The 27685-nt window shown below is 34.7% G+C and overlaps 2 protein-coding genes across 2 annotated transcripts; both read left to right on the top strand.

Moving 5' to 3' along the window:
• The first annotated feature begins 94 nt into the window (after nucleotides 1–94).
• LOC131843687 (exosome complex component RRP46) lies at nucleotides 95–6592 on the top strand. Its single transcript, XM_059192382.1, has 5 exons — nucleotides 95–312; nucleotides 1828–1954; nucleotides 2649–2757; nucleotides 3836–4034; nucleotides 6468–6592. Exons 1-5 carry the CDS (start codon nucleotides 210–212, stop codon nucleotides 6590–6592), a joined length of 663 nt encoding a protein of 220 aa, XP_059048365.1. The 5' UTR covers nucleotides 95–209.
• A 15556-nt stretch (nucleotides 6593–22148) lies between these two features.
• Nucleotides 22149–27454, top strand: LOC131843679 (all trans-polyprenyl-diphosphate synthase PDSS2-like). The gene is made up of 5 exons (XM_059192370.1): nucleotides 22149–22309; nucleotides 22805–22988; nucleotides 23933–24239; nucleotides 25466–25621; nucleotides 26891–27454. Exons 1-5 carry the CDS (start codon nucleotides 22260–22262, stop codon nucleotides 27448–27450), a joined length of 1257 nt encoding a protein of 418 aa, XP_059048353.1. The 5' UTR covers nucleotides 22149–22259; the 3' UTR covers nucleotides 27451–27454.
• The last annotated feature ends 231 nt before the right edge of the window (nucleotides 27455–27685 follow it).

Below are 27685 nucleotides of genomic sequence, written 5' to 3'. Positions count from 1 at the left end.
TGAACTGCAAACTAGTTTAATCGTTCGCACAAAAAATAGTTTAATAAAACGGTTCGTTCAACTCCCACCTCTAGTAATGTCATTTTTGACTTTAAATAACAGTACCAAAATCAAACAAAATTGTTATCGTAATAAATAAATTTAAATGTTCTCAAAAGTATTCAGAATATAATTATTTATTCTGTAGATTTATAATTACAATTATAGTCATGGGTGCAGATGAAGAAATGAGCAAAGAATTTAAATTGAAACCTATGAAATGCGAATTAAACTTTTTGAGCAAATCGGATGGATCGGCAATATTATCACAAGGTAACGATATTTGACTAGTTTCAGCCTATGACTTCGTCATGCGCCAGGTCTGACCGGCATATACATTTAACCTATGTTTTTCCACTTTAAGTGCTGTTTACTAAATTTCATGATGCACAGTTAAGAGGTTAAAACTGAAGTTTTTTGTATGAATAATTATTTACTTTATTGACCACTAAATTGGTACTAAATTGGATAAAATTGGTACAAAAGGTGGACTTAATGCTATAGAATTCTCTCTCAGTCAATTTTTGAGATGTGCAGTGATATATGAATGCGGCTAATAGAATTAAAATAAAAAAAATACATGTATGTATTTGTGTATTTTTAACCTACTTTTTAATACAATAAATACACTAATTACATACACTTACATATTATATATAAATATATACAACTGCGCTGCACTAAAAGAGGCGCTTGAGGTCTATGTTTCTTGTGAGGCCAATTAGTAAATATAAGGTGGATGGGCCATTGAAGATGATGTGTCTTATAAGGCAAATCAAAGATAAAGTATATAATAATTTCAGGACAATTCACAGCGCCATCCGACCCTAGTTAAGCTAGCTAAAGCTTCTGTTATGGGTACTAGATAACTGATACAAATACATGGGTATATTTTTTTCATAAATTCATAAATATCATATATAGTAAAAACCCAGACTGATACAAAATGTTGTATCTGGCTAATTAGATATGTATTTTATATTCTAAATTTGTATTTGAATTTAAAGTTCTTTTATATTACATTCTTGTTTTTGATACTTCAATTCCTTCTTTCTATTCTGTTATGTCAGTAGTCTAAATTAATATATATTTTTCTCCATTTACCCAGTCTTTTTTCTTATTACTACATGAATAAACTACAATAAAACAATTATACACATGCATATAAATGTTTGTGCTGTGCGAGGAATCGAACCCGAGTGATGTGCTAAACCGCTAGACCACTGAGGCTGCCTAAAGCTACTTTTAATAATTGGCTTACACAGTATCCATTATAAAATGAAGCGAAAAGGAGATAGATGATCTTATTGCTGGCCCACTGTGGCTCTAATTGGCAATAGATAGTGTAGTGTATTGAACATAGACTACTTAAGTGTAGAGTAACCTACCCTGTTTTTGTAATTATTATATAAACTACTCTGTATTGTTTTGGCTATCTCATAGTAAACACATGATTAATTAGAGACTGGTTTAATTTATAATAGATAGGAACACATGGAAAACACTAGAGCCTGATGTGCAGAATTAAAAATAACATATACATATATATAACTAATATTTCTTTTATCTTTTAAACTTTTAATTAAATATTCTGATCTTTGAGCCCAACTATTTCCTGCTAACTTTCTAATGTCATCTTCCCATTTGTTGACATTCTGATGGCAAAAAAAGATACAATGAATTAATAAATATATAATAACAGAAACACAGTTACTGCAATACAATAATAATGTAAAATTAATAAAAAACAGTAAATAAAGACTATTATTATTATTTATTATGGTGCAGGTGAAACAGTGGCGCTGGTCAGCGTCAATGGCCCACTAGATGTCAAAATGCAAAGTCAGAGCATAGAGAAGTCAACATTGGAGGTGTTATTCATTAGCAAAGGTGGCAAACCATCAGTTGGCGACAGGTGAACACTAATATAAAAGTTATTGTACAAATAGTAATAATAAAAGAGTGTAATAGTTTTTAAATTAAGTTGTAAGCTAAAGAATAAAGTTATTCAGCTTACAATGTAATTTAGAATCTATATTTTTTTTACAGTTTAATTGGTAACTGAATAGATGTGTAATCTTATATATATATAAAATTCTCGTGTCACAGTTTACGTTCCCATACTCCTCCGAAACGGCTTGACCAATTCTCACGAAATTTTGTGAGCGTATTGAGTAGGTCTGAGAATCGGCCAACATCTATTTTTCATCCCCCTAAATGTTAGGGGTAGTCTACCCCTAAATTTTTTTTTATTTTAAGGCAAAACAACGTTTGCCAGGACAGCTAGTTTGTTCTATTAAAATTACAAATATTATTTCCTATTTCTGTCTTATGGCTGCCTTTATACACACACTCTTTCACGAAGGAAATAATGTGCATGTAAATGTGGACATGAGGCCTCAATAATTATTTTATTTAAAAAAAAAATTTAATTAATTTTTTAAATAAATTAAATAATAAAATAAATCTGGACAAAGCGGCCTTAATAATAGCTTATAAGTTTTAAACTTTTTTCTAATTAATGTAAAATTTCACAGTGAATGTGTTTCTTTAAGTTTTTTATTCTGAGTTTGATGGTAATGTAATTGTATATTTCCTGATATTTCCAGGTATAAAGAGAATATAATAAGACAGACATGTGAAACGGCAATATTGGGCAGTCTGTACCCGCGCACCGCTATCACAATCACCATACAAGAGTTGGAGGATTATGGAGGGGTAAAAACTATTTTGTAAATATAATATTACTATACCGAGAGTATGTATATCTATCCAATCTAAACCCGTACAAGATGCGAGCACTGATTAAATTTTTTGTTCTTTGTGATAGTATATGCTGGTGGTCACTCTATTCTTCCAAATTTGAACTTTAATGACTGTGTATTATTGTAAACATGTACAACATTTATTTGAAAAGAATACGAGCTGTGTTTCTCGTCAGTTCTTCTCATCTCGAAATCAGTCCGAACTGACGCTAGATTTAACATGTCATAAGAGTCTGTAATAGACCTACATTAATAAAGATATTTTGAATTTAATTGAATTTTTAATTTAAACTGGGATCGAAATTACGACGGCCTGAGCAGAGGTTCGAAACAGCAATGTACTCAGACTGAAATCGTATCCGTCAGGCGGGAGTTGGCCTTCAGCCGCTCCATAAGTTCTTCAACTGCACTCGCATCCTATCTTATCCTAAGTTTTAAAAGATCAGCTGCGGCCAACAGCATTATAGCCCAAGAGCCCACGACAGCCAGACTTACGTCTTAGTAGTAAATGTGAAAGTTCTTGTATGTGTGTCCCCAATACAGGTAAGAAAGATCCCCAATCATGAAACCTGGATCGTGGTTCCTTTGGCAGGTAACAGGTAACAAAGGTGTAGAAATTTTCATATCAAATTCGTTATTTTAAGAAACTCCATATTTTCATATATTGTTCGTAGCATTATTATAACTTGCGCTGCTCATTGCCAGACACTTAGTGTGGTTCCAACTCCCCGCCGGACCCACCTAAACTATACTATATTATAAATAAACTTACGTCATTTTAATAAAGCTGAACTTTATATATATTATTGAGAGAACTATTAAACTGAGTTTCCTAAAGTCGTGGGCTCTTGCTCTATTAGAGTAGTCCGAAAAAAAAAGAAAAATAAACCACTTTTGTACCTGTTTTCTAACCGACCAATAAACTTTATATACACGAGTGTTGTGTTTTAGTTTGTGGTTTTAACATACATATTGTACAGAAAAGTTTGGGAAACACTGCTCTAAGTCTAATCCTCAATTCGTTGACTCAGTTCCTGTCGTGCTGCCTGAACACCGCGTGCCTGGCTCTCCTCAACTCGGGCGTGGCGATGCGAAACGTGTTTGCGGCCGTCTCCTGCGCCCTCGACGAGGCGGGGAACATAATGCTGGAGCCAACGAAGCAGCAGCTGGAGTCTACTCGTGCCATCATGAACTTCGTGTTCGACAGTCGAGAGAAAAGTTTAATTACTTGTAAGCCATCATACTATTTTTTTTTATATTTTTTAAAATTATTATTAGTATTAAAAATAATTAAAAAAATATATTATTATAATGCAGTCGGAAGAATAGTTTAGTTACTTGTAAGCCATCATATTAATTATTTTTTAATAAAGATATTTTTTTAAATTATGATAATGAAATGGTGCACCCGCCTACGTTAACGGTTTACCCTGGCGGAACCACCAGTCGACATGCATGGGGTTAAGTCCTATGTACTAACGGACTTAACCCCATGCATGTCGACCCCTTCATGATAAATCCTGGTGAATTTGTCCATCGTGACAAATTCACCAGGATTTAGCATGAGGGTTTCCAGGGGGAACTACATGGTTGGTACATTGCTAGCGATGGAGTTATTTGTCCACATTACTAACAATCCCATTCTTTAATCTAATTTCATAAAAAAATTGTACAATACGGATTGTACAATTTTTTTTTAAACTGGAATGGGGCACCCGCTTGTACTGACGGTTTATGCTGGCGGGCACCAGTTGGATGATAGTATGAGTATGAGGTCAGGTCAGTCACAGCTCAGTCCTGACTTGGTACATTGCTAGTGATGGACACACGATGGACCTGGCACCCGCACGGTGAATCCATGGAATGTTCCAGAAGGAAAGAACTCTAGTTTCGTATTATTATTATTATTATTATTATACTATTGGTAGCTATGCCTTGTGTATGTAATGTAATAGATTGTGTTAGGAAGACGAACATGCCCAGCTTTCATATAAAAGAGCAGACAAAGTCGTAGGTAGATAGTAAATAGATAGTGTATTTGACAACCTTGGTGGTCTAGCAGTTTAGCACACCGCTTTACTTCCGATGGTCGCGGGTTCGATTCTTCTCACTGTGCAAGCATTTGTAGTCATGATTGTTTGTATCGGTCTGTTTGTTTTCTATGTATATAATTAGCTACTGGCCCCGCCATCGCCCGGGTGTACATGTATTATACATATAAACCTTCCTCTTGAATCACTCTATCTATTAAAAAAACGATTCAAAATCCGTTGCGTAGTTTTAAAGATTTAAGCATACATAGGGACAGACAGCGACAGCGACTTTGTTTTATACTATGTAATGATAATGATAATGATGTATGTGTGTATAAAAAAAATGTATGAAATTTATATCAATGGTCTGGTACTCGTAATACAAGCTTTGCTTAGCTTGGGACTAGATGACGCTGTATAAACCGTCCTGAGATATTATTAATATTGTTATATTGTAAATATTTAACATGAAATGAAATGAAATGATATTTATTCAGTAGAAAACTAAAACACACATTAAACAAACAAAAAATAGAATAACAAATAGTGCGAACAATTACATACAAATAACAGTACACAAATTACGTATGTCTGTGATTGTTATGTCTGTCGGTCCACTGAATAGTTTTCGTGTATATAATGCTGCAGCTACTGGAGCGCTGCAACGCTGTTTTTCAGCATCAAGACCTGGGTTGGTGTATTGCCGTGTTGTACACGATTTATGATATGATACAATACTTAATATATAATAAATTGATATAAATTAATATACATAAATACACATTTAGCTAAAATAGAGATAGTACACAAATGACAAGGCGATAATAGATATTAATACAGTCAAATAAAAGAGATACAGGAGGGTATATAAAGATACAGATATATAAATTGGTAATGTATTTTTGCCTAGATTGATTTTTGTACCTGCATACTTTTTTTAGGTGTCGTTTAAAAGTGTGAATTGATTTTAGATCTTGAATAGGTGGTGGTATGTTATTCCAGTGTGTATTTAAAAAAATGCAGCTGTATTATGACTTGGAATTTAAGTGTATTGACATTTAATCGTATCGCGTATTGGTAACAGTTTTGCCTCCAGGTTAATTTATGGTACAGATAATGAGGCTGATTGGATAGAGATTTCTCCTAGCGGTCATTTTGAGAATGTCATTATTATTCAAATATGGTGTTATGTGACTTCTGGGCGGTATTCTTGCGCAGCGCATTTATTGAGCGAGCACAAGCGTTTTGGACACACTTACACACACATACACACATATGCTACACACACACACACGTTTACGTAACTCCACTGATAGAAAATCGCATTTTATACATATATAAAAACATTTCTGTACATTTTTAATATGATTGAACCGAAGTCCCGGGTCCATTTTATTTTTTCTATCGTCATATATTTACCTGACATTATTTTGGTAATATTATATAAACACTAAATTATTATATACACTCTGATCGCCGTACCAATGTAACGTTAACTGTCAAAACCAAACAAAAATCCACGATACAGGCATAGCTTAGTGTGGGGTCATAATTACAATGTTACTTAAGTGAAGTTTTATGAAATAAATGTTATTCTATTCTATTCTATTCTATTCTATTTCTTTTTCAGCGTTCACAGAAGGCACTTTCAGTGAAGACACATACAAGGAGGCGTTGGCACGGTGTCGGTCAGCTAGCGATCTAATCTTTGCATTCTACAGAGATATAGTTAGAAAATATTCAAATGTCATATGATAGTAATACATATATTATAGGTTTACTTTGTTTTATTAAACTACCTATTAATTGATACATTCAGTTGATTTCATGTGTAATATATTGACGACCTTGGTGGTTCAGCGGTCTAGTACACCGCTTTACGACCGATGGTCGCGGGTTCGATTCCTCGCACGGCACAAACATTTGTATTCATGAGTGTGATTGTTTGTATCGGTCTGGGTGTTTTCTATGTATAATATGTATGTATTTACAAAAAAAAATATCTATGTATTTGTATTTAGTTTAGTTTAGTTATCTAGTACCCATAACACAAGCTTTAGTTAGCTTAACTTGGGTCTAGACGGCGTTGTGTGAATTGTCCTAAGATTATTATTATTATTAATATGCAACTGTGAACGAAACGAAATTAAATTATATTTGCTACTATATATCGCTGATTAAAAGCCAAAGGGCCACAACACCAAAAAAAATTTTTTTTTTTAAAATGGTATATAAATCGTTATAATTGTTATATTAAAAAAAATACACCCATGATTCTAGAGCTAACACTCAGATATACTTATAGATTCGTAAAAAAAGTATAACAATTACAGTGAAAAATACTTAGTACTACTAGGAACATTAGAACTACTAGTTAAATTAGTAAATTATATTTGCTGCTATATATCGCTGATTAAATGCCAGAGGGCCAAAAAATGGTATATAAATCGTTATAATAGTTATATTAAAAAAGACACCCATGATTCTAGAGCTAACACACAGATATACTTATAGATTCGTAAAAAAAGTAAAAATGTCACTGAAAATTTTGATGAGCTCTCCTGTAAAATTTACCGTTTGTGTTATGTGACCCTTTGGCATTTAATCAGCGATATATCCACTGAATATCTCCAATAACTGCCTTTACAGAACACGTTCTTTGTTGAGAAACTATTTTGATATTTATAAATTCTATTTCTTTGTATTCTCTAATCAAAAATATATAAAACAAAATTATATATATGTCACTTCACTGTCTCTACCATTACCATTAAAATATTTGTCCCTTTATAAAAAGTTTTATTACATTCGAGCTTTTAGGCGCGGCTTCGGTCGCTTTGAATGAAAAATATTTGTTTTTTTTAAATAAAAAGTATCCTATGTTCATTCTAATACCTCAAAGAACATGTGTACAAAATTTCATGATGATCGGTTCAGTAGTTTTTGCGTGAAAGCGTAACAAACATCCGTACTTTTACATTTATAATATTAGCACAGATAATATAATATATTAGTAAAGATTTCTATAACACACTTTCAAGTACGATCAGGAGTGCGCGCGATTTAGCGCGGGAAAGCCAGCGCACGCAATCGTGATTGCATTTTACTATTTTTGTGTTCACTCTTTCGCGTGTAATAGGGCGTATGATTCATGTCATTGCACTTTTGAAATTTTATTTTAGTCCACTGCTTTTATTTCCAAAGACACGTTTAAGATTTATAAATTATCTATAACTCTATAATTGCCTCTGCTCTATAATCAGATGTCCGCCATTTTGAAATGATAATTATTACAAAAAGGCGTGAAAGCACGCACCCTTTTTTTTTTTTGATGATAATGGAATGGTGTACCCGCCATCGCTTACGGTTTACGCTGGCGGGGGCAGGCACCCTTTTGATATATTTACTTTACTCTTTGGCACGCACTTTTGAAGGACGTCCTTCAAACGTGCGCGCGTGTTATATACGTGTATACAGGACAATATTTTGTAACCAATAATATGTACCTATCTTAATACAGTAGTGTGTAATAACATTTACAGTAAATTCGTGATCTAGGTTGCACCGTCAGCTACAAAATTCTTCCACGTGCAGTTTCGCTGACGATTCAGCACTTTCCTATTGAATTAAAAATTATATTTGAATAAAATTGTAAGAACCGGCCTCCGTCGCGGAGATGCCAATGCTGTAGTAATTAATAAATATTTTATAAGAAAATTATATATTTTTTAAAGTCCTCGGCTGTGATATAATTCGCGCGGTCTTTCTCGTTCTCTTTTTCTAGATTTCCATGCACATTCTTTCCCGCAGGAAAGAAGATTTGCGTATGAAAGAGCGTACGTGAAAAAGACAGATTTTTACCCGGTTGTTCAATATAGGTACAGGATAAATATATGGAGTTGATGGTATAGCGGTTTAGTACATTGTCTTACAATTTACAAGGTTCAATCCTCACGGGATACGGACACATTCATAATATGGTAGTTTCGATTAGTGTGAGTATTTTATTTGTAAGTACATTACAAAAAAAAAAATTCTATTTAAAAATTCTACTCTATCAGTTATTTAGTGCTCATAGTACAATATTTGCTAAGTTTGGGACTAGTTGGCGCTGTATGGTTTTTGATTAATTTATTATAAATAGAATGATGCATCCGCTTGCGTTAACGGTTTATTCCGTTGGGGCTTCTGTGGAGGATGATATGACAGGTCATCGCGACAAATTCATCAGGAATGTATCTCGATGGTTTCCAGGGGAAATGTCATATTACCAATCTTACTAACAATCTTTTTACTCCCGTTCTTGGTTACTATTATTATTACCAGCAAGCGATCGTCACTTCGCAGGGGTGAACAGAGTAGGTACATTTTCTGATTTATTTATTTATTTAATTTTAATTCGGATTACATCCATATTGTGTTATTATAAACTTAAAACTATGTTAGTAACTTATAATATACAGATACTGAGATATATTTAATACATATCTGTGTCCACGTCCAGAAGCACTGGGTCCACAATGCAACGTTATCCAGTGCCTCTGGAGCGGACACAGGTATATTCGCAACAGTTTTTAGGATGACATTCCCGAAACCATAGAGTATCAAAATCAATATACATTAAAAATTTAGCAGATATTATAGGGCCGCTATTATTTGTGTTTGTAATGTGTTCCATGTATTGTGGCAGCAGCAGACAGGAGGAGATGAAAGATGAGTTCATATTATGGCTATGTACATATTTATAATATAGAAGTATTTACAATTAGTATATGTACAAGAAGCGATTCGGTCTCGAATGACAAGCTTGTTATTTCCTACCCCATCGTAACTAGGTAACGGTGTTGCCGCACGATGATAGTAGATTCGCCACAAAAATAATATGTTCAGTGTCAATAATATAACCAAGATATGCTGGGGGGAAGGGGATTGTTAGTAATGTGGACTGTTGACCCCATTGCTAGCAATGTACCATGTCAGGTTGACCTCCACGCGGTTCCCCCTGGAAACCATCGTTTATCACGATGGTTTCCAGGGGGAACCGCGATTCTTGGTGAATTTGTCACGATGGGCTAACTGACCTGACCTCATGTTCATCTTATCATCCTCCACTGGTGCCCCGCCAGCGTAAACCGTTAGCGCAGGCGGGTGCACCATTCCATTATTATCCACAAAAAAAAAACCAAGATATGCTTCTATTTTAGTTTATTTAATTATTTTATATAGACACATGTTATAAGAACACAAGATCTTTGACGGCTTCGTTGACACCACGTTACATCCAATATTTGCGGTTCGAGTGCAGTTCGACTGCATGCAACTGAAATGCGAAAGTTGAGATGGATGTGTGGTGTGACGAGGATAGACAAGATAAAGAATGAATACATCAGAGGAAGTATGAAAGTGGCACCGATGTCAGAGAGGTTAAAGAGTAATCGTCTATCGTGGTATGGGCATGTAATGCGTAGGAATGAAGATCATATCCTAAGGACGGTGTTATATATGAATGTGGATGGTTATAAGGGTAGAGAAAGACCGAAAAAGAGATGGATGGACTGTGTGAAAGATGATATGGTGAGAAAGGGAGTAATTAACGGAATGACTGCGAACAGAGATGAATGGACGAGAAAAACATATTACGTCGACCCCAAATAAATGGGATAAGGAAGAAGCAGATGATGATGAGTGCAGTTCGACTCGTATGGTGTAAACATTATGATTTATAAGTGTGATTGTTTGTATCGGTCTAGGTGTTTTCTATGTACGTATTTACAAATGAAAAAGTATTTATATCAGTCTAGTATACATAACACAAGCTCTACTTAGCTTTGGATTAAATAACGCTGTGAAAATTGTCCTGGATTATTATTATTATTTTGTTATAAAATTTTGTTGTATTACAATTTATTTGTTGCATAAATATTTTAATGGCAACAGTAGAACAGAATCGTAGGTAAGGTGATATATCTATAGAAAGTACCTATTTTATTTTATATTTAGATTAGAGAATGGAAAATAAAATTGAAATATATTGCCATTAAAAGAGTTTTTCAACATTTTGTTTGTTGTAATGAGTATTTATTGCTTTTTAGTCCTTGTAACGTCTACTGTTGTCTGTCTGTCCGTCCAATTAGCGAGTTATTTGCGCGTGTATGATAGGCATCAACCACGAATGAGGCTCAAGCGAAAGTAACAATAATAATGTGAATAATTGAAACAGGCCTTTTGCGACGCCGCTACCGAATATAAAGGCGGGAAAAACGTACAACAAAATGGACGTCGGTGCTGAAAAGTTGGTGATACAGCGGGCGATTAATGAGGCTTTTATATTCATATGCTGCATTAGTTAATTTAAAGAGAAAATAATTAACACCGATTTGTAAGGGTCTTAATTTTTTTTTATTTTGTTTTTTTTTTATATTTACGACTGATTCCTGATTGACTCGGATCTTTTCTTTTTTTTATTCGGTAAAGACAAAAGGACTCCGTCCATACAGCCAACTGTTGCCCGAATTCATACATAACATTCATTATTAGTGTTAAAATGTCTTCCTTTAAGTTTCTAACTATATATCTATCTATATCACACCAGAACGCTTACGTTCTGGTGTGATATAGATATATAGGGCCTGGTAGAGGCAACCGAGTATTCTTGGTTTTTATCTTTATAAAAGTACAGTTCTCATTGAAAATTTAACTCATGTATGCATGTACGACTACGGAGACTCTTGACTCCTTTATTAGAAAACACGCTTTCGATTGAGATTTGAGATTGCTTAAGCGATAAGGCCGAGTTTTGTTTAACATATTAATGTAGTGTCGTTTTTTGTAAATATTTAAATGTGCACATAATAAAAAGTGATATTAGATATTATTATTAACACGCGATTATTGCATAGTCATATTTTTTTATTCTACCATTCATTCGGAATTAAAATACCTACGTAATAAATAAATAAATAATTATAATTCAATCGCTTGCCAGCTTTAATAATAAATTAATTTCTTATTATTCTCCTTCTCAAATGTATGTGTATCTCTTATATATCACTTCAGTATGCCATCATATATATTTATTTTTGTTTATTACGCGCACCACCTACCCTTATCATTTTGCTATTTCTCTATCCACCCAAAGGTAGTCTGGAAGAGATTGCTAATCAGCTTTTAATTGTTTTTTTTTTTTTTTTGTTATGTAATTGGTGCTAAAGATAAAATAAATAAAAATAAATATAATAATAATAATAATAATCTCAGAACAATTCACACAGTACATAAATAATTTTTTTTTTACTCGTAAATACATACATTTTTTGTTTTTTCGTAAATACATACATATTATATATAGAAAACACCCAGACCGATACAAACAATTATACTCACGAATACAAATGTTTGTGCCGTGCGAGGAATCGAACCCGCGACCATCGGACGTAAAGCGGTGTGCTAGACCACTAGACCACCGAGGTCGTCAAATTAATTATTGATTAAATATGTAAAAGAACTAAACGCAGCGGTTACCTTAGTTCTAGGTTCAGTGAATAGAACTATAGAAATTACGATTGACAAATAAAAAACTACGAACAAGTAAGTCATGGTTCTGCATGTCCTACAGACTTTATGGTATTGGCGGCAAAAAAAGCAAGATGGCCGATCGACGCGATCTCGGATGCAAATGTCCGCCACAAAAGTGCCGCCAGCACATTTAAATGTCGTGAACTGATGGCGATCCTTCGACGAGCGTCATTTTTGCTCTATTTAAGGTCCGCGATGTGAATTGTAAGAATGAAACAGATTTAAATAGTGGGCAACTATAAGAAATCCTGCGCGGGCGTTTCGCTGACCGAATGATATGTTTCAAATAGACGGAACGCTTTTGCAAATGGTTGTAGAAGTATATTCGTATATATTAATTTTAAGTAACAACTTATGAATGACCCTTTTATTCTACATGTCATCATGTCTCATCAATATTGTAGAAAAATCCGATATTTTAAAAATATATTAAAAGAAGGTACTTTGTTTTTAGTACTAATGAAGTGCTCAGTGTAAAGATTATTACAAATATTGTAAATAACGCCATCTAGTATTTATAGACCGAACTAGGGTATTTGTCATAAGATAACCATTACCCATCTCTCTACTACACTGACTTTGGTCTATAAATACGGTAGGTAGGTAGTTGAATAATCCTCTATCGTAGGGTGAACTGCGGCATTCAGTCGACGAGCGCAGAGCGTTCCGGTTGTGTTTTGGATACTAAGTGAATTGTATTAGAAATGGGTTTATCCCGGTCTTATTTGGGCCTGGAAGGAAGCTGCAAGTAGTGAAGGTGAGTGTTAATGCATTTTAAACCTACACCCGTGTCACAAGTCACGGGCGCTACTTGGGGTTTCCCTTGCGGTAGCCGGCGTCTAAGCCTAAATCGTCAACGTTAATTAGTGCTTCTTACAAACAGTTCTTCTAATTTTAGCTGAGAGGAATGGAAAAGCAATTCTATTACTCATATAGTAGGCGCATACTCTAAAAATGTAAATATTTAGGTAGTTCCTACTTTTAAGTTTTGTGTGAATAGATATTACCAAATAGTAGGTATAAGAATGCAACAAAATTTATCAGTGGCGGTGAACAGTTTACGAATATGAAGGGTTTGTGGCGAATTAACTATTATCGCGCGGCAACACCGTTGCCTAGCTACGAAAGAATTATTTGACATTGGACATTGACTTTAATTTTTGTAATTTACATTGTAAAACTTTAAGTTGGGCTAAAAAGGACTTGTATCCAAAGCCGCAGAATATATTAATAAAAAAAAAAGCTACGACAGAACATCAAAATATTAAGCTTGTCATTCGAGACCGAATCACTTTCTTGTACATACCTATATATAAATTGTAAATACTTCTATATTATAAATATGTACATAACCACAATCTGGACTCATCACTTCACCTCCTACTTTTCTGCTGTTGCTACAAAGAACACAATAATACACAAATAATAGTGGCCCCAACATAGCCGCTAAAGGTTCATGCAATATGGTTTAAAAAGCTTCTGAACACAGATAAAAACAAAAAAAAAATTAGCTTCATATCAAATAGTAATTAACTTAATTGAATTTGATGTAGGAATTGAACTCACTATAGTTAATTAACTCACAATGATCATCAGGCTAACTGTGTCACTGTTTTTCATCTCATACCATCTTTTCTATGTGTATATTGATCATTTATTTTATATCTTATTTAATTTATTAATAAAACTTTATTGTAGGTCATTCATAAGTAAAAGTACATTTTTCTACCAGGCAACCATGAGTTGTGCAGAGATAAGTTGTTGGCGGTGCAAACAATATTATAATAATTGTATAAAACATACACAAATAAAAATATAAATATGAATATATATAAATATCCCTACAAATATACAAAAATATATCATACATAAATACTTGCCTAATAATCTGGCAATGAAAAAGTGATTACAGCCGACAGTGAAAACATATTATACGAGTACCATAGTAATCTTATTGCATCGTTTTGTTCTGGATATAAATTTCAAGTAGGTTGTACCTAGAACATTAAGAACTAACTTACTTTATTAACCTAAAATCTTACTGAAAAAATTAAATTTAAACAAAATTAATTTAGGAATCTTTCAGAGTATTTTATCAGAACCTGTATCAAAACAATCGGTATTAATTTATAAATTTGTAGATAAAAGTAGGCAAGATTTGTCTTTATAGTAATTTAAAGTTTAGATGTTATGTAAATGATTAAGAAGTCAACACGGAGCTAACATGCTCACTATTGTGCTAAGCTCCTAAATATATAAAAAGAAAAGAAAAAATAAACCTAAAAAATTAAAAAAAATATAGTATAATAACTATAATATATTATTAAAAGGTCCCTTTAGGTAATGTTCCGAAGATACTGGCAGAGTTCCCTGGTTATACTTGTAGGTTGAAATAGTAATATGACTTGATCAAAGATATTGATTTGAGCTATATATAATCCAATCTTATTAAGCTAAATGTTAATGGCGTAAATAATTGCTTGACAAAAGGTAAGACGAGACAAAGGTAATTTTTTTTGACGGCCCAATTACCCAAATTGATTTAGCTTACAACCTTACTTTCCGATGGTCGCGGTTCTATTCCTTGCACGGTGCGAACATTTGTATTCATAACTATGATTGTTGATATTGGTCTTGGTGTTTTCAATGTATTTTATGTAAGTATGTAAAAAAAGTAATTGAGTATTTATATCAGTTGTCTAGTACCCATACCATAAGCGCTGCTTAGTTTGAATAGACGTTGTGTGAATTGTATCTTAGAAAGAAATTAAGTTTAATTGCGGAGGCATTTATATCATAATTTAATAATTTCTAGAACATTCTAGAGAAGTCTAGTATATCTCAGATTTGACAACCTTACAAATGTGACAAGTACAAGAAGGGGTCAAAGTAAAAAGATCCTGAATTTCCTTATTATCATTATCTACGGCCTCTTGTCTAGTCGCTGACGTCATGACGTGGAGTTATGACGACCAGAGCGGCTTCCACTAAACCACGATTGCGTACTTAATTCTAAAGCAACACGAGAAGTTTCCGTCGAACACACATAAACTATCATCGATCGAGAACAAAGCCATTAATCTAATTCAATCTGGGAACGCAACGTTAATCAAATCCACCGCGATCGCAGCCGTAGCGAAAGAGTAAAATATGGCGGACTCTACGACATTTATCCTTTCCCGCGCAATTTACATACTTCAGAATTTGCGTCTCAGTCGGCATTCCCACGATACGATGTATCTTAATATCGATTCAGGATCTAAATTAGATGGCTGGTTGGTTTTTGTCACCTATTTCATATAGGTACTAGCTGTACGCAACTTCGTCTGCGTGGAATTTGACTTAGTTTTTCTAAAATAAAAGTAGCCTAAGTTACTCCTTATTACATCAGCTACCTGCCAATAAAAGCTGTCAAAATCAGTCCAGCTATTTTAGCCGGAACAAACAGACAGACCGTGAGATAAAAATTGTAAAAAATGTTATTTTGGTGTATGTACCGTATTTATATTCATATGCATGTAGTAAAAAACGGTTATTTCAATATTACAAACAGATACTCCAATTTTATTTATATGTATAGATAAAATAGGTGTAAAATATGTAGGTGACAAAACCCAATCATCAAGTAGGATTGTGTAGGTACAATCTTAGCAATATCACAGATAATATAATATTACATAGTAATATTATAAACGCGAAGTTACGCGTTAACTAGTACGTCGTTATAATAAAGTTATATACGTTTATATAAGTTATATACGTTAGTATACGTTTGAAAGTACGGATAGGTGGTTGAATGTTTGTTACTCTTTCACGCTAAAACTACTGAACGGATTTCGATGAAACTTTACAATAATATAACTTATACATATAAATAATATATCTTCTTAAATATAACAAATAGGCTGTAATTTAAAAAGATATGTAAGTATAAATACATAGATAAACTTATTTGTTGTAAGTGAATAATAATATATAACCGTGGACAATTAACATGATGCCATCTACATAAACTCAGGGCGAGCATAAGCTAAGCAGAGCTTGTATTGGATACTAGACAACTGATACAAGTACTTAAATATATTTTTCAAGTCAAAATACATAATATACACAGAAAACACCCAGACCAATACAAGCAATCATACTCATGAATAATGTTTGTACCGTAAGAGGTCAACTGGTTTTAACGTACCTACTAGGAATCGAACCCGCGTCCTTCGGAATTGAAGAAGAGTGTTAAACCGCTAGACCACCGAGGCCGTTGGTATCTACCAACGGTAGTTGAAGTAGATACTTCATTTATACATATAAATAAAATTGGAGTGTCTGTTTGTAATATTGAAATAACCGTTTTTTACTACATGCACATGAATATAAATACGGTACATCCACCAAAATAACATTTTTAACAATTTTTGTCTGTCTGTCTGTCGGTCTGTTTCAGCTAATCTCTGAAATGGCTGTACCGAATTTGATGGGACTTTTTTTGGCAGGTAAGGAGTAACTTAGGCTACTTTTATTTTAGAAAAATGAAGTTATATTCCACGCGGACGAAGTTGCGTCTACAGCTAGTTATAACTACTTATATGTAGACTATAGGTACTCATAGTTCATCACGATCAAATGTACCAAGCGGGTATGCTGGAAGCACTACTGGGATGTAGTATCGTAAACCATTCAACCAGCACTGATAGCGGTTGGGATTAACATGAAAAATTACATGTTCTCTTCGAAACCCGGCCGCCCAGCGGTTGTAACTGATGAGCGTTTGCAAAATAATCTTTAAATATTTCTGAACACAGTTTTTTTTATGGATGACTAGCTACTCGCCCCGACTTCGCATGGCTGTACATGTGTTATATATATATATATATAAACCTTCCTATAGAATCACTCCATCTATTAAAAAGAACTGCTTCAAAATCCGTTGCGTAGTTTTAAAGATTTAAGCATACATAGGGACAGACAGCGACAGCGACTTTGTTTTATACTATGTAATGACTACATCGATAATGAAACTTATGAATACAAATGTTTGTATCGTGTATAAAATAAAGTCGCTGTCGATGTCTGTCCCTATGTATGCTTGAATCTTTAAAACTACGCAACGGATTTTGAAGCAGTTCTTTTTAATAGATGGAGCGATTCTAGAGGAAGGTTAATGCAATATACAGCGACTTTATTTTATACTACGTAATGGTGCACCCGCCTGCGCTAACGGTTTACGCTGGCGGGGCACCAGTGGAGGATGATAAGATGAGCATGAGGTCAGGTCAGTTAGCCCATCGTGACAAATTCACCAGGCATTTGTAATAATGGTTTCCAAAGGGAACTACGTATCAACCTGACATGGTACATTAGCAATAAGATCATCAATCTACATTACTAACAATCCACTTTCCCTCGTATGGTCTATTGAACGTGATGAACTACAAGTGCCGTCTATATAGTTATAATGAAGTAGGTACCGACGCCGCGACGTCCTGACGGACGGTCTAGCGGTTTATCACACCTGTTTACTTCCGATACTCACGAGTTCGATTCCTCGGACTGTGCAAACATTTGTATTAACGAGTATGATTGTATCTGTCTGGATATTTTCTATGTATATTATGTATGTATTTAGAAAATAAATATTTAAGTATAACACCCATATACGTATAATGGTAGTACAAATAGATAATTTATCATTAAATATTAGGACATGAAAGCTCTATAAAGAAAGACAGACATGTTTTGACATGTTGCTAGAACTTACTAAAAAGGAGTTTACGTAAGTACCTACTATCCATTTATTCTACATCTCTATCAAACATTTAAATGACCTAAAATCAAGAAAGGGAATTCATTCACATAATTTAATGAATTGATATATACTAGTGGTCGCCCAGTAATCAAAATTTGACATAATTAATTTAAAATTAAATATGAACAATATTAATCTATTCTCAATTTGACCACAGACTATAATAATAAACAAAAGAGGATATATGTGCGTGAGTGTCAAATACATGGTACCGAGTCTGTGTAATGTTTTCCTTACGTTTATATACCAAGTCTAAAACGTTGTGAACTCCTTGTACATAAATAAATTAAAAAAAAATACACTCGTGGTAGTTTATTGTAAAAGAAAATGCACTGAATTACCATATAAAACCTTATTGGTTGAACGCGCGTGTGACGTCACAGTGACAGGCCAATGGCTACCGGTTATAACTTTGACCGCGAAATGGAAAGCAGACGTCATTCAACTTTTATGAAGCTGGCATTTTAGCACGCACGCTAACTTTCAAATATAGACTTAAACGTTTGGCGTTAGAGTACGTTTTATTTCAATTACATTTCTACAGATTAATGTAAGCAATTCTTTTTTATTATCGTTGATTAATCGATCACGTAACGCAGTTCGCGTGTGACTTATCTATGCAAAATGCAGCGGTAAAAAATTGTTCGCAATTATTTATGCAATTTCTCGATAACGGATAAACTTAAGCCTCACTGTTTAATAAAGAATTATTGCTTAGTAATTATATTATTATAACTATACCCATTATTAAACAATTATATTGTAATTTATGTACACCTTTATTCATGATGATTATATCTAACATATTACTCGTTTGTAATGTTTTAAATACTGTATAGGTAAATTTTATAATCACAATAGCTATTCGCCCCGACTTTGCACGAGTGTATATGTATTATATTATATATATAAACCTTCCTCTAGAATCTCTCTATCTATTAAAAAAACCGCTTCAAAATCCGTTGCATAGTTTTAAAGATTTAAGCATACATATGGACGGACAGACAGCGACAACGACTTTGTTTTATACTATGTATCTAATGAAGAGTCTGTAATAGACCTTTATGAATTAAGTTAACCCTGGACATTTAACACATCTAGACCCAAGTTAAGCTAGCTAAAGCTTGTGTTATGGGCACTAGATAACTGTGTATCAGTTATCTAGTGTCCATAACACAAGCTTTCAATATTCATAGTTTATTCCTACTTATTAATAAATACCTACATATTATAGATAGAAAACACCCAGACCGTTACAAACAATCATACTCATGAATACAAATATTTGTACTGTGCGAGGAATCGAACCCGCGACCTTCGGAAGTAAGGCGATATGCTAAAACTAGACCACCGCGGCCGTCAATGCAAACTTACTACTCTCGTACTTTATACTATCTCTTATTACTTATTCTGGCGGCGCACGTGTGTAGGATGATAAGATGAGCATGAGGTCAAGTCAGTTAGCCCAACGTGGCAAATTTACCAGGAATTTATCATGATGGGTTCCAGAAGGAACCACGTGGAGGGGGGAGGAGCCTTTCAATATGGTACGTTGCTAGTAATAGGGTCATTAGTCCACATTACTGACAATCCCACAAGTCTTTCCACGATTCTTCACGAGTCTGTTTGCGATATTAGTTACAGAAGAAAAGTAGGTATATATATATATAATACTTAAAGAGCAGATGATAGAAACTCTAAAAATCGGGGTGAAATTTAGAGTTTCTATCATCGGGTTTGCACTGGCTTAGTAATTACAGTAATTACTCAACTAAAAAAGTAACTATCTCAATTCCTTGTAGATAGATAGATAGATATCATGTGGGCAATTATTATAAGCGATCCACGTTCAAACCCTTCAAGTTTAATAATACGAATCGCGTTTTTAATTACGGCAACACAGCCGTGCATGCACCGCGCCAAATTGTAAAGAAAGCGTTTTTGATTTATTTCGAACAGATCTCAAAAACTGTTTTATATTTCGGTGTATTATTTTTATGTGTGTTACATCAGATGTTTTCTAGGTGTACCGATTTTTATGATTCATGACTCTCATGTGGTATCACCACGTATATATTATAGTCGTCTCAGATCGATCTCCCGTCCAATTCAAACGGGGATCGAAATTACGACGACGCGACCCCCAAGCGGTGCCCTCAGACTAAAGTCGTATCCGTCAGGCGGGAGTTGGCCTTCAGCCGCTCCATAAGTCCTTCCGCAGGTTTGGAGTGCCATCTGCACTCGCCCCCTATTGTCCGGTGAAGCTGTAAAGGCCAGCTGCGGCCAACAGCATTAGAGCAGACCGAAAAAAAAATTATATATGTTATTGAGTATACCTAATTTATAATAATATAATAACCAGTACAATCCACACAGCATTATCTAATCCCAAGCTCAGTAGATCTTGTGTTAAGGGTACTAGACAACTCATAGAAATACATTAAATAATTTTTTTTGGCTATTCATAGCCTTGTTACAGTCGATGATTTCTTGCCCTTTATTAATACAGATAACAATGTATAGTTTAATAAAAAAAATAAATTTGAGGGAATATTCATATCGATTTTTGACTGAATAATAATCGATTATTCTTTCACATACCTACCAGCAACCAGTTTGCAAGAATCGTCCAGTGTGGAGGATGCGTTTAATCAGCACCGCAGCGGGGGGCCATATTGCAACGAGGCGCTTTTTAATTTCCAACGAGGCTCGTGTGGCCATTAGGTTTGATATACAGTCAATGTGGCGTACGTACTCCTAAACATCAATGCAGTTAATGCATATTTGCAGTCAGCCAGCTGCTCAACAATGTGGTCGATGTAATAATAATAATAACCAGGAGAGAGTTACGGTCTAGTGGTTTTTACAGCAAACTTAAAGTAAAGGTTGCGAGTTAGAATCTAGCTGATACAAAGTTATGTTTAATTTGAGTGAATGTATACGCAATTAAAGGACATTTTTTGCAGTTATTTTGATTTAAGAAAGATTAATAATAATGATAATAGTTATGACCAGGAGCTCGATATGGTCAGTGGCGTAGCTACCTAGTGCCTATGCGGGGCAGCGCCCCAGGGCTCAAGCTCGGGGGGCTCTCGAACCCTTACCAGAAAACCTTGATCGAACTGAACTTTTCAAAATTTCTCCCATTTTCAAAATAAATGTGACAGGTTGCATGCCCCGACTTTAATCATGCCAACTCAGTTGAGAGATATTCGAAAGTTATACCTTCGGAATTCCGCTAAATTCTTTCTGTGGGTTGGATAGCGATTTAATGGATAGCGATTGTGCGGTTTAAAAAAAATGTAATGTAGGGCCGCACTACTGAGTGGGGTACTATATTACAGCCTACTATTAGCTACACTTTTTGATTTGCCCCAGGGCCCTTGGTTACCTAACTACGCCACTGGATACGGTGTAGTGGTTTTTTACAAGTCATGAGTTCAAATCTAGTTGATATAAAGCTTTGTTTATTTTTTTATTTTAATCTATCCATTTTCAATCGTTACAGAGTACAGCCCTGACTGACATTTTTTTATATTACCTACTAGCTGACTCGACAAAAGTTGTCTTAACTATGTACATATTGAATTCGCATTTATATAATTCAAAAACATTTCGCGAAACCAATGTTATCTGTGGCGAAACTCTCATAATTTTTTCTTCCATAATAATCTTCTGATAATAACAAACACAAAATAAAATAAAAAGTGTAATCGGTCCCACCGTTCACGCGTTATGCCGTGACCGAGTCAAAAAGCAATTATTTTTTATAAATACATAGATTATTTAATTAGAATGTTGTTTTTGTTGCAATTAAAACAAAAACAAAATACTTAAAATACTGGCCATTGAGGTAAACATCTTTCTGAAACTGCTACTTTCACTGTCATTGTAACATGTTTGGCATTTTCTCTCGTGTTTATGTTTATAAATAAATAAAACAAGTAATTATAATCACAAAATTATTACCTCCAATACTGCCATTAAACATTTTACACTTAAAAGAATCAGCGACGAAGTTTCTGGAAGTATTTAATCATAATGTTTTTGGTAAATCGTGGCTTGTGCAGAACATGTAATATGCACAAATGGTACATTTCATTTATGTATTTACTAGCTGAGCCCGCGGTTTTACTCGCATGAAATTTATAACCCACTAGCTGTGCTTGCAACTCCGTCCGCGAGGAATAGTGAGCTTGGATGGCAATTATTTCTTCAAAGTTTGCATGTCCTATTTATTTATATTTAACCAACCGTCTAAAAAATTTGTTACCCTTTTCAACCACTTACATCCCTTTTTTCGCATTAAATAGTAGCATCTCCTTACTCATGGTCCAGACTATCTGTGTACCAAATTTCATTTAAATCGGATCAGCAGTTTCAGCATAAAAGCGAGACAGACAGAGTTACTTTCGTATGTATATGTAGTAAGAATTTTGAATAAATATAATTTCATGCTGGTTTCAATGTGATAATACCTGTTAGCTGAAGAAATTTAATTATAACACTGACAATTTGATTTTTGATAATAATAGACCCTATGCACTAAAATTAAAACTAAATTGACTTTAAACTGGTGTCTAAAGTTGTAGTGCAACATTGGAGTATTCCCGTTGGAGCGGCCTGGAATTAGGTCACCGTCAGGACTTGGATTGGAGGGATGTAGTCTCCGAGGCGGAGCAAATTGTGGGCTACCCGACCTCATTCCTCAACTTGCGCTGGTTGTTCAATGACGAGATCGCCAATACTGCTATTCATTTGAGGAAATTAGTGAGTGTCTTGCTTTATTTTTTTACTAGCTACTCGCCCCGGCTTCGCATGTACATGAATTATATATATAAACCTTCTTCTTGAATCACTATTAAAAAACCGCTTCAAAATCCGTTGCGTAGTTTTAAAGATTTAAGCATACATAGGGACAGACAGCGACAGCGACTTTGTTTTATACTATGTAATGATGATGATGCATGGTACGGCAGAGAGGTTTTTTTATGAATGGATATGCGTGATAATGGAGTGGTGCATCCGCATACGCAGTCATGTCAGTTAGCCCATCGTGATAAATTCACAAAGAATTTATCACGTCCATATGGACTGTAATTTTGTATAATTTAAATATGTAATACCAACAACGGCGGATCCAAGGGGGTCATGGGGGTCATGACCCCCCCCCCCCCACCCCTGAGCTGGTTCCAGGACTTAGATGGACCACTAATTGAACATAATGATTTTATTTATATATTTTGACACTGTACAGACCTTCGACAACTACATACCTTCAAAATTTAATTAATTATATTTAAATAGTGCTTCTCTGGATGTCGTCAAGAGAAGATGGCAATGTGCAAGTTAATATGTGTTAAGTGTACAATAAAGAATAAATATTTTCAAGTACAGTACTTACGTACACTAATAAAATACCTACTTTTTTAAATTACATTATAAGTTCTTGACTTGACCACGACTATGTGACTCCCTCCTGGTGCCTAAGCTGGATCCGCTCTTGTGTAATGCAGAGAACGAATAAAATATACCTAATAATGAGCCCGCGTGTCTTTCTCGATGGCGAGATATGTGTGGGCAATTAGTTGGGTGCCATTTCCACCCCACACGAGCCGCGCCCCGCCGCATTGCTCGCAGACTTCAGTCACAGTAAAGTAGAGTAAACAGTAAAGATCTTGAAAAAAAAAGAATAATTCTACAATTATCTATAGGTGGGAACAAACCGCCCCCTTCTAAAGTCTGCGAAGAATCTCCTGATTGGAGCTAAGAGCAACCTGCAATCGGTTGGTCTAATCATTGTCCTCCTATCGAAGGCTGCCGGTTTCAATCACTTAGAGTTCACGAGGGATCAATACGAATCAGGTGTGCTGCACTCCCAGAGGGCGCTGGCAGAGATTGTAGAGATGAAGAGGACAGGTCACATGATCCACAAGACCATGGTCAACTTGCAGGCAGAAGAGAGACATGGAGACATATATAACGATCTACTGTATGGGAATAAAATAGTGTTGCTAACTGGTAACTGGATGTCTTGTTTACTTTTAATGCTTTAAGGATGTTCCCTTTAATTTTATATATAGTAATTCTTACTTATATTATAAATGTGAATGTACTGAACCGATCATCATGCTTCTGAGTAAGGTTTTCAAAATACCAGAGGGTATTTTGTTGTAAAACTGCCTGTTATAAATCTGCCTGAAAAAAGATTTAATTGTCAAATAAAACACTTCCTGTGCAAAAGAGCTTACTATAAAATTGAAGAATTCGTTAACGACAATAATGCTTTTATAGAAAAACTTAAAATCCATAGCACTGACAATATTATCTGATTACACTAATAATGAGTGCGTAGCGACTTCTATGTTGATTATCGCATGCCTCTTACTTGTTATACTGTAATTATTATATAAAAAAAACATCTATTCAAAAGAGCAACACACAAGTTTCTTGCTCATTCTTCTTGTGATGAATCTGCATTCCGAATGAATGGTAGAATCAAAATATGACTATTAAAAAGTGCTAGGACTATTCAAAGCTTGTAATGAGTTTATTTGAATAAAGATTATTTCAATTTCTATTTCATGAAATTTTGTACACATGTTCTTGGGTGTATTAGAATGAAAATAGGATACTATTAAAAAAAACAAAAATTTTTATTCAAAGCGAGCGAAGCCGCGGCTAAACGCTAGTAATACTATAAACGCGACAGTTTGTGAGTATGGATGGTTGTTTGTTACTCTTTCACGCAAAAACTACTGAACGGATTGTGTTGAAACTTTACTGTAATCAAAATAACACATAGACTATAATTTTAAAAGATATTATGTAAGTATGTAAATGGGCGAAATATAATGAAAAATGTCATGTAAGTGTGATGCAAAGGAAGTTGTGCGGGTCAGCTAGTAAAATATAAAAGAATTTATTGACTTGTACACAGCAATATCGACAACACACTACATACATTGCAACTTGGAGTCAATGTGGACAGCAACTCAGCATAATTCTGGAAACAGACTCTAGCGCTGATTGTCCGTTGGGCCCATAGTACGAACGCACACAAAATATTTACATTTAAATAATACTAACTTATTGTAATTTTTTACACGCCGGAAACAGATGATGATATTGTAATTTTTTACACATTAGAAACAGCAGAGCCTTTTTGCAATAATAATAACAATAATAAAAACTTATTAACTAAAATAATAAACCATATTGGAGTAAATAAATAATTTGAATTACAGGCGATTATCTTTTAGCGACGTGCCTGCACCAGCTCGGCGGATTGCGTAATAATCAAGTGACAGAGCTGATCTCCACTGGTCTTCGGGATCTGGAGGAAGGTGAATTTTTCGGTGAACACGATAAAGAGAACAATCCTTGGCCCACACAACCTAAAGGTACGTTGAATATATAAGTAGTAACAATACTTGGACAAGTTATACAGCGCCATCTAGTCCCAAACTAACCAGAGTTTGCGTTACGGGTACTAGACAACTGACGGATGAACACCGCTCTACTTCTGATTGTCACTGGTTCGATTCCTCGCAGAAAACATTTTTATTCATGAGTGTGATTGTGTCGGTCTTAATGGTTTTTATATATATTTTTATAAAAAAATATATTTATACTTTTCTTTCAGATGTCTAGTAGGTATGTACCTACCCATGTGGGTACAACCTCTGCTCAGTTTAAGTATGGTTGTATCGATCTTAGTGTTTTTTATGTATGTATTTATAAGAAAAAATGTATTTAAGTAATTCTATCAGATGTCTAGTACCCATAACCTCTGCTCAGTTTAGAACCTAGATGGCCCTGTGTGTTTTTTTTTATAGATGATAATGGAATGGTGCACCCGTCTGCGCTAACGGTTTACGCTGGCGGGGCACCAGTGGAGGATGATAAGATGAGCATGAGGTCAGGTCAGTTAGCCCATCGTGACAAATTCACCAAGAATTCATCTGGACGGTTTCCAGGGGGAACCACGTGGAGGTCGACCTAACATGGTACATTGTTAGCAATGGGAGTTACTAGTTCCCATTGCTAACAATCACCTTCCTCCCCACTACAGGATAGTTAGTATCAGGGACAAGTCTGTCAGTTAGCCCACTGTGACAAATTCATCAGGAGTTTATTATATTATGATGGTTTTTATAGGGAACCGGGTGGAGGTTAACCTGACGTGGTATGGAGGATGATAAGTTGAACATGAGGTCAGGTCAGTTAGCTCATCGTGACAGATGTATTGGAAATTTATTACGATGGTTTTCAAGGTGAATTGCGTTGAGGTCAACCTAACATAGTACATTGACAGGTAAAAATGGGTTCATTAGTTACAATTACCTTCCCCAGCGCCGTGTGACTTGTCCCGAGTTATTATTATACTAGCTGTGCCCGCGAAATTAACTTCATTTTTCTAAAATAAAACTAGCCTAAGTTACTCTTTATTATATTAGCTACCTGTCAAAAAAAGTCCTGTCAAAATCGGTCCAGCCATTTCAGAGATTAGCCGGGACAAATAGAAAGAGAGAGAAAATTGTAAAAAATGATTTTTTTGTCTATGTACCGTATTTATATTCATATGCATGTAGTAAAAAATGGTTATTTCAATATTACAAACAGATACTCCAATTTTATTTATATGTATAGATTACATTGCATTGATACAGGCAGCAATGAAATCAAATGTCACTACGATTGGGAAAACGAAGATAACCTCCTCAAATTGGGGTCAAATGAATTCCTCGGGCAGGGCAAAGACGAATGGATATTACGGACCATGCTCACGTCAGGGAGTATCCTCGGCAAGGGATGTCAAGGGGCCATGAAGTTAGCAAATCGTGGGGAACAATTAGAAAGGGATGCGTACACCCTCGGAGGACATTTGGCTCTGATGTGGCAGTTACATTTGGACATTAAAGACTTTTTCACCCACCCAAATTGCTATTCACTAGTCGGGGCTCCAGTAACCTTCGCTCTATGGGAGTATCCCACAATATACGGTCACATTCTAGAAGCGAAACTAGAAGAGAAGTCAGTGGATTACAAGCAGTTGTATTACACTGTCAGAGGTACAAGATCAATGGATTATTTAGCTGATTTTCTGGACGATGAGCTAGCGGCTGTTCTGAAGTATTCTGAAAGGTTTCCAGTGACTGATGCGAGGTTGGCGTTGCAGAAGATGGCACTCACGATACACGGAGAAGCTGTAGAATATATAGAAAAATAATAGCAATAGATATATATGCTATTTCATTGAAATCATTGTTGCTTTGAAAGATTTTTTTTTATATTAAATATGGTACACACATTTGTATTTATAAGTAGGATTGTATGGTAAATTAAAAAAAAAGTGTATTTCATTATTTGTAATTGTTGTCTAATACCTATAACACAACCTCTGTTTAGATTGGGACTAGATGGCTCTGTATAGATTAGATATCAGAGTATAGTCGTATTCGCCA

Source organism: Achroia grisella, unplaced genomic scaffold (genome assembly GCF_030625045.1).
Source record: "Achroia grisella isolate CSIRO2021 unplaced genomic scaffold, CSIRO_AGI_Agris_v1 utg1086, whole genome shotgun sequence".
NCBI classification, from domain to species: domain Eukaryota; kingdom Metazoa; phylum Arthropoda; class Insecta; order Lepidoptera; family Pyralidae; genus Achroia; species Achroia grisella.
Note: the sequence above shows the minus strand (reverse complement) of the source record. Positions and strands in the feature narration are given on the sequence as shown.

Coding starts and splice junctions, on each gene's coding strand:
- LOC131843687 (XM_059192382.1), top strand. CDS start 210: ATGGGTGCAGATGAAGAAATGAGCAAAGAATTTAAATTGAAACCTATG. Junction 1,955..2,648: donor AAACCATCAGTTGGCGACAG/GTGAACACTAAT, acceptor TGATATTTCCAG/GTATAAAGAGAATATAATAA. Junction 2,758..3,835: donor AGTTGGAGGATTATGGAGGG/GTAAAAACTATT, acceptor TCGTTGACTCAG/TTCCTGTCGTGCTGCCTGAA.
- LOC131843679 (XM_059192370.1), top strand. CDS start 22,260: ATGTTTTTGGTAAATCGTGGCTTGTGCAGAACATGTAATATGCACAAA. Junction 22,989..23,932: donor CTATTCATTTGAGGAAATTA/GTGAGTGTCTTG, acceptor AATTATCTATAG/GTGGGAACAAACCGCCCCCT. Junction 24,240..25,465: donor TAAAATAGTGTTGCTAACTG/GTAACTGGATGT, acceptor TTTGAATTACAG/GCGATTATCTTTTAGCGACG.